Source organism: Pelodiscus sinensis, chromosome 19, assembly GCF_052426305.1.
Source record: "Pelodiscus sinensis isolate ZL-2025 chromosome 19, ASM5242630v1, whole genome shotgun sequence".
In the NCBI taxonomy this organism is placed as follows: Eukaryota; Metazoa; Chordata; order Testudines; family Trionychidae; genus Pelodiscus; species Pelodiscus sinensis.
This window is the reverse complement of record NC_143070.1, coordinates 33,548,773-33,560,715: the sequence shown is the minus strand read 5'-3', so window position 1 is coordinate 33,560,715 and position 11,943 is coordinate 33,548,773. Positions and strand designations below refer to the sequence as shown.

At 68.1% G+C, this 11,943-nt stretch overlaps 1 protein-coding gene across 2 annotated transcripts; it reads right to left on the bottom strand.

Annotated features, from left to right (window-relative positions):
• Window positions 1-206: 206 nt before the first annotated feature.
• TEKTL1 (tektin like 1) lies at window positions 207-10,110 on the bottom strand. Of its 2 annotated transcripts, none has more exons than XM_089771369.1 (8): window positions 9,962-10,110; window positions 8,337-8,886; window positions 6,102-6,206; window positions 5,140-5,338; window positions 4,549-4,715; window positions 3,142-3,237; window positions 2,433-2,546; window positions 207-698 (listed from the first exon to the last, which is right to left on the bottom strand). In XM_089771369.1, exons 2-8 carry the CDS (start codon window positions 8,880-8,882, stop codon window positions 498-500), a joined length of 1,428 nt encoding a protein of 475 aa, XP_089627495.1. In that variant the 5' UTR covers window positions 8,883-8,886; window positions 9,962-10,110; the 3' UTR covers window positions 207-497. The 2 variants fall into 2 exon arrangements, with proteins under 2 accessions (XP_089627495.1, XP_089627494.1); XM_089771368.1 differs by having other exon boundaries at window positions 8,337-8,889; window positions 9,962-10,108.
• Window positions 10,111-11,943: the final 1,833 nt, after the last annotated feature.

Sequence of the window (11,943 nt, the reverse complement as noted above, 5' to 3'; positions counted from 1 at the left end):
CGCTGGGTGCTCTCTTTCGAAAAAGCGGATTTCTCTTTCGAAAGATCCGCCTGCAGTCTAGACGCGATCTTTCGAAAGAGGCTCTTTCGAAAGATGCTTTCGAAAGAGCCTCTTTCGAAAGAAGCCTGCAGTCTAGACATAGCCTAAGTGCCTGTTGCTCTCTTATGCACTGCTCTGCCTATGCTTATTGATGTGTCACTTTGCAGGAACCATGCATTAACCCTGTCCTAGTGACGTGGTGACGATGGATAAAAGCAACTCTCCCTAATCAACTGTGTGTGAAGTGAATCCATAATCCCGTTGGGTCGTGGCCCTGTGAGTTGACGGCACGCGCCGGAGCCGATTTTCGGTGAGGCCTTTAACGTCGGCCGGCCTGGTTTTTAATTCACCGCCGGGCGTATAAACTCTTTTGCTTTCCTTAGAACTACTCGTCTTCCTTTGTCCAGAGATCTAGCGGAGGGGCCGGGGGCGGGGAAGGGGGTTGCCAGCGTGGCCCGCTAGGAGCAGACCAGCTGGCGGGCCTCGTCCAGGCTGCTGCGCGGGTGCATGCGGCGACGGCGCAGGCGCTGCACGCTGCCATCCGCCTCGTAGCCCGTCTGTTTGTCACGGATGCAGGAGCGCAGGTGCTGCTGGGTGGCTTGCATCTGCCGCACGTTGGCCGCCGCCTTCTGCATGGAGCGCTCCAGGAGCACGCTGCCCTGGAGGGGGGGCACAGGCGGACAGAGAACACCGTCACCTCCCCCCCTGCCTTGCTACCCGTCCCTCCTTTCAGCTGGGGGGAATCACCCCTCCTCCAGCAGCCCTGGCACCTCCCTATGGCTGGGCAAAGTGCCCTTTATCCAGCCACACCGTCACCCCCTACAGCCAGGCAATGTACCGCCATCCAGCAACACCATCACCAACTACAACCGAGCAACGTATCCCCCCATCCAGCAACACTGTCACCCCCTACAGACAGGCAATGTACCGCCATCCAGCAACACCATCACCAACTACAACCGAGCAACGTATCCCCCCATCCAGCAACACTGTCACCCCCTACAGCCAGGCAATGTACCGCCATCCAGCAACACCATCACCAACTACAACCGAGCAACGTATCCCCCCATCCAGCAACACTGTCACCCCCTACAGCCAGGCAATGTACCACCATCCAGCAACACCATCACCAACTACAACCGAGCAACGTATCCCCCCATCCAGCAACACTGTCACCCCCTACAGACAGGCAATGTACCACCATCCAGCAACACCATCACCAACTACAACCGAGCAACGTATCCCCCCATCCAGCAACACTGTCACCCCCTACAGCCAGGCAATGTACCACCATCCAGCAACACCATCACCAACTACAACCGAGCAACGTATCCCCCCATCCAGCAACACTGTCACCCCCTACAGCCAGGCAATGTACCACCATCCAGCAACACCATCACCAACTACAACCGAGCAACGTATCCCCCCATCCAGCAACACTGTCACCCCCTACAGCCAGGCAATGTACCACCATCCAGTAACACCATCACCAACTACAACCGAGCACGTATCCCCCCATCCAGCAACACTGTCACTCCCTACAGCCAGGCAATGTACCACCATCCAGCAACACCATCACCAACTACAACCGAGCAACGTATCCCCCCATCCAGCAACACTGTCACCCCCTACAGCCAGGCAATGAACCACCATCCAGCAATACCATTGACAACTACAACCGAACAATGTACCTCCCATCTGACAACACCATCACCCCATTCAGCTGAGCAATACACTCCCCCACCGAACAACACCATCACCCTCTTCAGCCAAGCAAAGTACCCTCCAGCAACACTGTCACCTCTTACAGCCAGGCATCGTACCCTTATCCAGGAACAACATCGTCCCCTACAGTCAGGCGTCGTACCACTGTGCATCAACACCGTCACCCCCTACAGCCAGGCAATGTAACACCGTCCAGCAACACCAGCACCGACTACACCCGAGCAATGTACCTCCCATCCGACATCATCACCCCCTCTAGCCAGGCAATGTACCCCCATCTGACAACACCATCACCCTCTCCAGCCAAGCCAAGTACCCTCCAGCAACACTGTCACCTCCTACAGCCAGCCATCGCACCCTCATCCAGCAACACCATCATTCCCTACAGGCAGGCATCGTACCACCGTGCAACAACACCGTCACTCCCCACAGCCAAGCAACATACCCCCATCCGACAACACCGTCACCTCGTACAGCCAGGCATTGTACCCCCATCCAGCAATACCGCCACCTCGGCTGTGCAAGCTACCCTTCTCCAGCACCAGCCCTACCCCCTAAAGCTGGGTAGCACTGCGCTCTGCCGCCATCCCCCCCAGGCGAGGGGCCCCCGGAAGGGTAACACCGCTGCTCCCCACGGCCGTGCTGGTGGGGGGGGGCCCGGCACTTACCTGGGTGAGGATCTGGGGTTCAGGCAGCTGGGTGCCCACGTGGCGCTGGTACACCCGCACCATGGGCCGGGTCAGCTTCTCCCGCGCCTCCAGGTACGTGCTGGACTCGGGGCCCTGCGACAACGGAGCAGGGGTCAGAGCAGGGCGGCCTCCCCCCGGGAGTCACCCCCCCATGAGGGGTCACCCCCCACCCCGAGCCGGTCTCCCCTGCCCCAGCCCCTCTCCCCTGCCCCCACCCTTCCCCCTCCTGCCCCCAGCCCCTCTCCCCTGCCCCCGCCCATCCCCTTCCTGCCCCCAGCCCCTCTCCCCTGCCCCCGCCCATCCCCTTCCTGCCCCCAGCCCCTCTCCCCTGCCCCAGCCCATCCCCCTCCTGCCCCCAGCCCCTGTCCCCTGCCCCGCCCATCCCCTTCCTGCCCCCAGCCCCTCTCCCCTGCCCCAGCCCATCCCCCTCCTGCCCCCAGCCCCTGTCCCCTGCCCCGCCCATCCCCTCCTACTCCCAGCCCCTCTCCCCTGCCCCCGCCCATCCCCCTCCTGCCCCCAGCCCCTCTCCCCTGCCCCAGCCCATCCCCCTCCTGCCCCCAGCCCCTGTCCCCTGCCCCGCCCATCCCCCTCCTGCCCCCCAGCCCCTCTCCCCTGCCCCCGCCCATCCCCCTCCTGCCCCCAGCCCCTCTCCCCTGCCCCCGCCCATCCCCCTCCTGCCCCCGCTCACCATGGTCATGCCCTGGGTCACGTCCATCTCCCCGAGGAAGCGCTGGCAGCGGTGCAGGGTGCTGCGCATCCCCCCCAGCGTCATGTAGAGCCGCTCCTGGCCGGGGAGGGAGCACGGGGTGAGGGGGGGGGGCTCCCTCCCCTGGTGGTTCCCCCCCCAGCTCCAAACTCCTCTCCTCCCTCCCCTCCCCTCCCCGGGTACGGGGCCCGTGGAAGCAGCCGGCTCCTCTCCCAGAGCCATGTGGGGCTGGCGCGGGGGCGGGGGGCGGGGAGGGGGGGGCTGATTCAGAGGGGGTCTGGGAGCCCTCCCCCAAAAGGATGAACAGGACCCCTGCGGGGGGGGGGGGTCTGTCCCCTGCAGCAAACTTGCCCCCCCCGGAAATGCTCCGAAGTTGGGGATCCACGGGGGGGACATGCAGGGGGGTCCTGGGGAGACAGCGGAGAAAAGCACGGAGAAGGGGGGGCTGAGTGGGACAGGGGGTGTCCCCATCTGTGGGGCCGTCAGGAGGGTCCATTGGAGGGGTGGGGTGAAGTGTGTGTGTGGGGGGGGTGATTTCGCAGGGGGGATGGCACCGTGGGGATCAATTTGGGGGGTGGGAGGCCATGGGGGCAGCATGCAGGAGGGATGGGGGGCAGGACTGGCGGAGTGCCTGGGGGGGCAGCATGTGGGGGGGGGCAGCATGCAGGGGGCAGAAGCGGCGTCCCTGGGCGGCTGCATTCAGGGGAAGAGGTGGGGGCAGCATGTGGGGGCAGAGGTGGGGGCCGTGAGGCACAGCGTGGAGGGGGAGGAAACATATATCCATAGGGGGCCGGGGCAGGAGTGACGGGGGCAGGGGTCCCTAGAGGGGCAGGTGCAGGGGTTCCTGGGGGGCAGGGGTGGAGTTCCCCGGGGGGCAGGTGCAGGGGTCCCTGGGGGGCAGGTGCAGGGATGCTCAGGGGGCAGGTGCAGGGGTCTCTGGGGGCAGGGGCAGGGATGCTCAGGGGGCAGGTGCAGGGGTCTCTGGGGGGCAGGGGCAGGGATGCTCAGGGGGCAGGGGTTCCTGGGGGGCAGGTGCAGGGGTCTCTGGGGGCAGGGGCAGGGATGCTCAGGGGGCAGGGGTTCCTGGGGGGCAGGGGCAGAGGTCCCCGGGGGGCAGGGGTCCCTGGGGGGCAGGGGCAGGAATGCTCAGGGGGCAGGGGTTCCTAGGGGGCAGGGGTGGGGTCCCCGGGGGGCAGGTGCAGAGGTCCCTGGGGGGCAGGGGTGGAGTTCCCCGGGGGGCAGGTGCAGGGGTCCCTGGGGGGCAGGGGCAGGGGTTCCCGGGGGGCAGGGGTCCCTGGGGGGCAGGTGCAGGGATGCTCAGGGGGCAGGGGTTCCCAGGGGGGCAGGGGAGGGGTCCCCGGGCGGCAGGGGGCCGGGACCCCCCCATACCTTGAGCCCCTGGGTCTCGTCCATCTTGCGGCTCAGGCTGCTGTCGACGGCGGCCTGGGCCTCGTGGCGCGTGGCCGTGGCCTGAGCCGTGGCGGCCTGGAGCCGGGCCAGCACCTCCTTGGAGCGCAGGGTCAGGCGCCGCCCCTCCTCGATGGCCGCCGCGCACTCTGGGGGCGCAGGGGGTCAGAGCCGGCCCCCTGCCGGCGAACCCCACCCCCACCCATGCGCCGGGGGGGCGAGGTGCTCATGGGGTGCTGTGGGGGGTGGGTTGGGGGTGCGCCGTGGGGGTGGAAGGCAGGGATTGGCAGGGGGCCTGAGCAGGCTTTTGGGGGGCTGTCTGGGGGTCCTTGGGGTACATGTTGGCAGGGATCCCTGTGGGAGATGAGCCAGGCCTGACGGGGCTGGGCTCCGGGGTGGGGGTCCCTCGGGTGGGGCAGGCCGGTCCGTACCTGGTGTGTAGGGCCCGACGGGGTTAGGCTCCGGGGTGGGGTTCCCTCGGGTGGGGCAGGCCGGTCCGTACCTGGTGTGTAGGGCCTGACGGGGCTGGGCTCCGGGGTGGGGGTCCCTCGGGTGGGGCAGGCCGGTCCGTACCTGGTGTGTAGGGCCCGATGGGGTTGGGCTCCGGGGTCGGGTTCCTCACCACGAAGGGGGACGAGGGCCGGCTCAGGCTGAGCCAGGAGTCGCGCCCAGCCTGCAGTAGCACCATGCGCAGAGGCTGCCCCAGCAGCTCGAGCGCCTGACCCCGCTCCTGGCACAATTCCTCGATGTTACGCCGGCACCCGTTCAGCTCCTGGCGCGGGAACACGGCTCAGGGCCTCTCCCACACCCGCCCGGCGCGGGAACACGGCTCAGGGCCTCTCCCACACCCGCCCGGCGCGGGAACACGGCTCAGGGCCTCTCCCACACCCGCCCGGCGCGGGAACACGGCTCAGGGCCCCTCCCACAGCCGCCCGGCGCGGGAACACGGCTCAGGGCCCCTCCCGCACCCGCCCGGCGCGGGAACACGGCTCAGGGTCTCTCCCACACCCGCCCGGGGCGGGAACACGGCTCAGGGTCTCTCCCACACCCGCCCGGGGCGGGAACACGGCTCAGGGTCTCTCCCACACCCGCCCGGCGCGGGAACACGGCTCAGGGCCTCTCCCACACCCGCCCGGCGCGGGAACACGGCTCAGGGCCTCTTCCACACCCGCCCGGCGCGGGAACACGGCTCAGGGCCTCTCCCACACCCGCCCGGCGCGGGAACACGGCTCAGGGTCTCTCCCACACCCGCCCGGGGCGGGAACACGGCTCAGGGTCTCTCCCACACCCGCCCGGGGCGGGAACACGGCTCAGGGCCCCTCCCACACCCGCCCGGTGCGGGAACACGGCTCAGGGCCTCTCCCACACCTGCCCGGCGCGGGAACACGGCTCAGGGCCTCTCTCACACCCGCCCGGTGCGGGAACACGGCTCAGGGCCTCTCCCACACCCGCCCGGCGCGGGAACATGGCTCAGGGCCTCTCCCACACCCTGGCTGTCTAGGGCCGTGCCCCCCCCTCCTCCCGCCCATCCTGACCTTGAGGTGCCCCTCGGACATGTCCATGTCCCCTTCCAGCTTCGCCTTCAGCCGCTGCAGCTCCTTGTGCTCCCAGCGCAGCAGCGCGTCCACCTGGTCCGGGACCTGCGCCGGGGGCGGGCGGGGCAAGTGACGGCTGGGCAGGGGCCGAGCGCCGGCCGGCAGCAGTGGGCATGGGGGGCGGGAGGGACAGGGGGCCGCCTGCTCCCTTGGCAGCGGTGGGGCACGTGCTGGGGGTGGGGCAAAAGGGACACTAGGGGCGTGGGGCATAAGGAGCACCGGGGGCAAAGGAAACAAGGCACAAGAGACACAAGAGACACGAGACACAAGGGGCACCGGGTACAAGGGACATCGGGCACTAGGGACACAAGGAGAACAGGGCACTAGGGGCACGGGGCACCAGGGACACAAGGGGCACCAGGGTCACACAAGGGGCACTGGGTACAAGGGACATCGGGCACAAGGGACACAAGGAGCGTAAGGGCCACCAGGGACACAGGGAGCACGGGGTACAAGGAGCACAGGGCACTAGGGACACGAGGGGCACAAGGGACACACAAGGAGCACGGGGTACAAGGAGCACAGGGCACTAGGGACACGAGGGGCACAAGGGACCCACAAGGAGCACGGGGTACAAGGAGCACAGGGCACTAGGGACACGAGGGGCACAAGGGACACACAAGGAGCACGGGGCACTAGGGACACGAGGGGCACAAGGGACACACAAGGAGCACGGGGCACTAGGGACACGGGGCACTAGGGACACGAGGGGCACAAGGGACACACAAGGAGCACGGGGCACTAGGGACACGAGGGGCACAAGGGACACGAGGGGCACAAGGGACACACAAGGAGCACGGGGCACTAGGGACACGAGGGGCACAAGGGACACACAAGGAGCACGGGGCACTAGGGACACGGGGCACTAGGGACACGAGGGGCACAAGGGACACACAAGGAGCACGGGGCACTAGGGACACGGGGCACTAGGGACACGGGGCACAAGGGACACACAAGGAGCACGGGGCACTAGGGACACGGGGCACAAGGGACACACAAGGAGCACAGGGCACTAGGGACACGGGGCACAAGGGACACACAAGGAGCACAGGGCTCTAGAGACACGGGGCACACGGGGCCATGGGGCACACGGGGCACACGGGGCACACGGGGCACAAGGCACACGGGGCACAAGGCACACGGGGCACACGGGGCACAAGGCACACGGGGCACACGGCACAGGGGGCACACGGGGCACACGGGGCACAAGGCGCACGGGGCACACGGGCACACGGGGCACAAGGCACACGGGGCACATGGGCACACGGGGCACACGGGGCACACGGGGCACAAGGCACACGGGGCACACGGGGCACAAGGCGCACGGGGCACACGGGCACACGGGGCACAAGGCACACGGGGCACACGGGCACACGGGGCACACGGGGCACAAGGCACACGGGGCACACGGGGCACACGGGGCACAAGGCACACGGGGCACATGGGGCACAAGGCACACGGGGCACAAGGCACACGGGGCACAAGGCGCACGGGGCACACGGGCACACGGGGCACAAGGCACACGGGGCACACGGGCACACGGGGCACACGGGGCACACGGGGCACAAGGCACACGGGGCACACGGGGCACAAGGCACACGGGGCACATGGGGCACAAGGCACACGGGGCACAAGGCACACGGGGCACACGGGGCACTAGGCACACGGGGCACACGGGGCACATGGGGCACAAGGCACACGGGGCACACGGGGCACACGGGGCGCAAGGCACACGGGGCACACGGGGCACAAGGCACACGGGGCACACGGGGCACACGGGGCACACGGGGCACAAGGCACACGGGGCACAAGGCACACGGGGCACACGGGGCACACAGGGCACACGGGGCACAAGGCACACGGGGCACTAGGCACACGGGGCACAGGGCACACGGGGCACAAGGCACACGGGGCACAAGGAGCACGGGGCACAAGGCGCACGGGGCACACGGGGCACACAGGGCACACGGGGCACAAGGCACACGGGGCACTAGGCACACGGGGCACAAGGCACACGGGGCACAGGGCACACGGGGCACAAGGCACACAGGGCACTAGGCACACAGGGCACACGGGGCACAAGGCACACGGGGCACTAGGCACACGGGGCACACGGGGCACACGGGGCACAAGGCACACGGGGCACTAGGCACACGGGGCACACGGGGCTCTCACCTGCTCGGCGGGGGGCCGGTGCGCGCGCACCAGGACGCTCTGCCGGTTGGTGAGCAGGCCGGCGCGCACCCTGGCCAGGGCGGCGTCGAGCCGCTCGCGGGCCAGGCCCAGGCGCTTGGCCTGGTCGTTGAGCTCGGCCAGGGCCTGGCGCAGCCGGCTGAGCACCAGGCGCACGGCGGCGGCGTAGCGGGCGATCAGCCCGTTGCTCTGCCCGGCGCAGGCCTCCCGGAAGCCGGGCAGGGGCAGGCGGCGGGGCCAGGGCGGGGGCTTGAGTTTGCTCTTCCACAGGGTGACCCCCGGCCCCTCGGGCGGCTTCTCCACCCGCTCGCCGGCCGCCGTCACGTCCAGCCGGAAGCGCCAGCCCTGCAGCCGGGCCTGCCGGGCGTGGGGCGTCTCCGGGGCCTGGCCCGGCGGGCGCCACTGCTGGAGCCCCTCCTGCCCGCAGCGCCCCCGCAGCGCCCGCGCCGCCCGCACCGTGCCCTGGGCCGCCTGGCGCCAGGCCTCCGCCCCCGCCCGGCCCTGCAGCAGCTCCGCCGGCGGCCCCATGGCCCTGCTGGGGGGGAGACGGGGGTCAGCGCTGGGGACTCCAGGGGGCAGGGAGAGGCGGGGGGAGAGGAGGCTGGCCGTCACGGGGGTCAGGTCTGAGGGCAGGGGGGCAGGGAGGGGAGGGGGACAGCTGCCCCCATGGTCAGGGCAGGGAGAGGTGGCTGTTCTGTGGGTTAGGCCTGGGGGGCAGGGAGGGGCAGGGATCAAGAGGCCCATGGCCCAGACTTAGAGGGCAGGGGGCTAAGGTCTGGCTGGCCTGTGAGTCAGACTGGGGGGCAGGGAGGAGCAGGGGGCTCGGGGCTGGCAGGCCGATGGCCCAGACCTGGGGGGCAGGGAGGAGCAGGGGGCTCGGGGCTGGCAGGCCCATGGCCCAGACCTGGGGGGCAGGGAGGGGCAGGGGGCTCAGGGTTGGCTGGCCCGTGAGTCAGACCTGGGGGGCAGGGAGGAGCAGGGGGCTCAGGGCTGGCAGGCCCATGGCCCAGACCTGGGGGGCAGGGAGGAGCAGGGGGGCTCAGGGCTGGCAGGCCCATGGCCCAGACCTGGGGGGCAGGGAGGGGCAGGGGGCTCAGGGTTGGCTGGCCCGTGAGTCAGACCTGGGGGGCAGGGAGGAGCAGGGGGCTCAGGGCTGGCAGGCCCATGGCCCAGACCTGGGGGGCAGGGAGGAGCAGGGGGGCTCAGGGCTGGCAGGCCCATGGCCCAGACCTGGGGGGCAGGGAGGAGCAGGGGGGTCGGGGCTGGCAGGTGTCTGGCCCAGACCTGGGGGGCAGGGAGGAGCAGGGGGCTCAGGGCTGGCAGGCCCATGGCCCAGACCTGGGGGGCAGGGAGGGGCAGGGGGGCTCAGGGCTGGCAGGCTGATGGCCCAGACCTGGGGGGCAGGGAGGAGCAGGGGGGCTCAGGGCTGGCAGGTGTCTGGCTCAGACCTGGGGGGCAGGGAGGAGCAGGGGGGCTCAGGGCTGGCAGGCCGATGGCCCAGACCTGGGGGGCAGGGAGGAGCAGGGGGGTCGGGGCTGGCAGGCGTCTGGCTCAGACCTGGGGGGCAGGGAGGAGCAGGGGGGTCGGGGCCCCCCCGGGGGGCTCACCTGCCTCTCCCTACCCACGAGGACCCTTCCTGCCCGGTGTGGGGTGCGGAGTGGCTCCCTGCGCTGCCGTATCCCGGGGGCTCCCCCTCGGCATCCGCCTCCCTCCTCCCTCACGCTGGGGGGGGGGGGGTCTGTGTCTCGCCACGGAGACGGTTGCCACGGCAGCGGATGCTTGCCACACAATGCCCCCCCCCGTTCCATGCGGGGGGGGGCAGCGTCCCACCTCACGTGGCCCAGAAGAAAAAGTGGGAGGGGGTGGAGGGGGATGCGCTTGGGAGGATCAAACTCCCTGAACCCGCAGGGGGGGCTGGCCCCGATCCTGGGGGGGGGGGGCTGCTGTGGGGCTGGGCCACGTCTCCCAGGGGCAGGGGTGGACGTGGCACCGTAGTGCAAACCGGGGTCTTACTACTGCTGCCAGCGAGCAGGGGCGGGGGAGCCACCCCTGCCCGCCCCGGCCCCGTCCTGCCAGGGTCTGCCCTATCACGGGGCAATTCTCCAGCCTGTCGCTCAGCCCCTCCGGTGTGGGGCCCGGCTCCGAGCTCCCCCACCCCCAGGACTAGGGAGGGGCTAATAAGAACATCAGAGCGGCCAGACCGAGCCAGACCAAAGGCCCATCTAGCCCGGCGTCTGGTCTGCCGACAGTGGCAAAACGCCTCCCGGGATCCCTCCCCCGTCGCCCATTCCCAGACACACGGAGGCGAGGGGCGCCCTCCCTCCCCATCCCGGCTCACAGCCCTCACCGCCATGAACCCATCTAGCTCTTTTCTCAACCCTGTTCAAGTTCTGGCCTTCACCGCCTCCTCCGGCGAGGAGTTCCACCGGTGAACGGTGCGCCGGGCGAAGAAAAACGTCCTTGGGCTTGTTCCACTCCTCAGATTTGCTTTTTTGACGGCCGCTGCCCACGGAGGGGATGTTTTCGGCGCGCTCTCCCCAGCGACTCCCCGATCTCTCGCTCGAGAAAAACCGCTTGATCTAGTTGGCGCCCAGTCTGAAAGGGCTGAGAGATTAGACGGAGGTTCCAATTTGATTTTATTTTTTGGGGCATGCCTCTAGCTGTTGGCCTGTCACCGCGCCATTCCCCTGATGCTGGGTAAGATCCCTGAACATCCAGGGCCGGATCCAGACAAATCAGGGGCCGGATCCGACCCCTGGGCCGTAGGTTCCCCGCCCTCGACCTTGTTTTCAAAAGACCGTCCTCACGGCAACACCGTTATCATCCCACCAGTGCAAGGGTCCTGGGTCTAGCTACGCACGGGGAGCGCTGGCCCCGGCTTAACTTCCGAGGAGAGGCTAAAGAGACGGGGATTTTCCAGCTTCGAAAAGAGGAGACGGAGGGGGGCTGTGATCGAGGCCTATAAAATCGTGAGTGGGGTGGAGAGGGTGAATAAAGACAAGTTATGGACCTGTTCCCATTATGTACGAACTAGAGGCCACCCAATGAAATGAATGGGGAGCAGGCTGAAAACGAATACAAGAAAGTTTCTTCTTCACACAGCGCAACACCTGCGGAACTCCTCGCCGGAGGAGGCTGTGAAGGACTAGAACAGAGTTTAAAGAGAAGCTAGATCATTTCATGGAGGTTAGGTCCATAAAAGGCTATTAGCCAGGGGATAAAATGGTGTCCTTGGCCTCTGTTTGTCAGAGGCTGGAGAGGGATGGCAGGAGACAAATCGCTTGATCGTTGTCTTCAATCCACCCTCTCTGGGGCACCTGCATTGGCCACTGTGGGCAGACAGGATACCGGACTAGTAGGACCTTTGGTCTGACCCGGTACGGCCGTTCTTACGTTCTCCCTGGCTCCAGGATGGCTCCTTTCACACTCCTCCCCAGCCCACGGCGAGAAAGGACGCCACGAACGCCACCGTCACGCTGTTGGGGGCAAACCGATAAAAAGGTCGAGTTTATTTATTTACAGGTGTTCACGCTACCGCCCGGCGGGTATGTACAGCGGCTACAAAAGCGTCGCCCAACGGAACCAGACA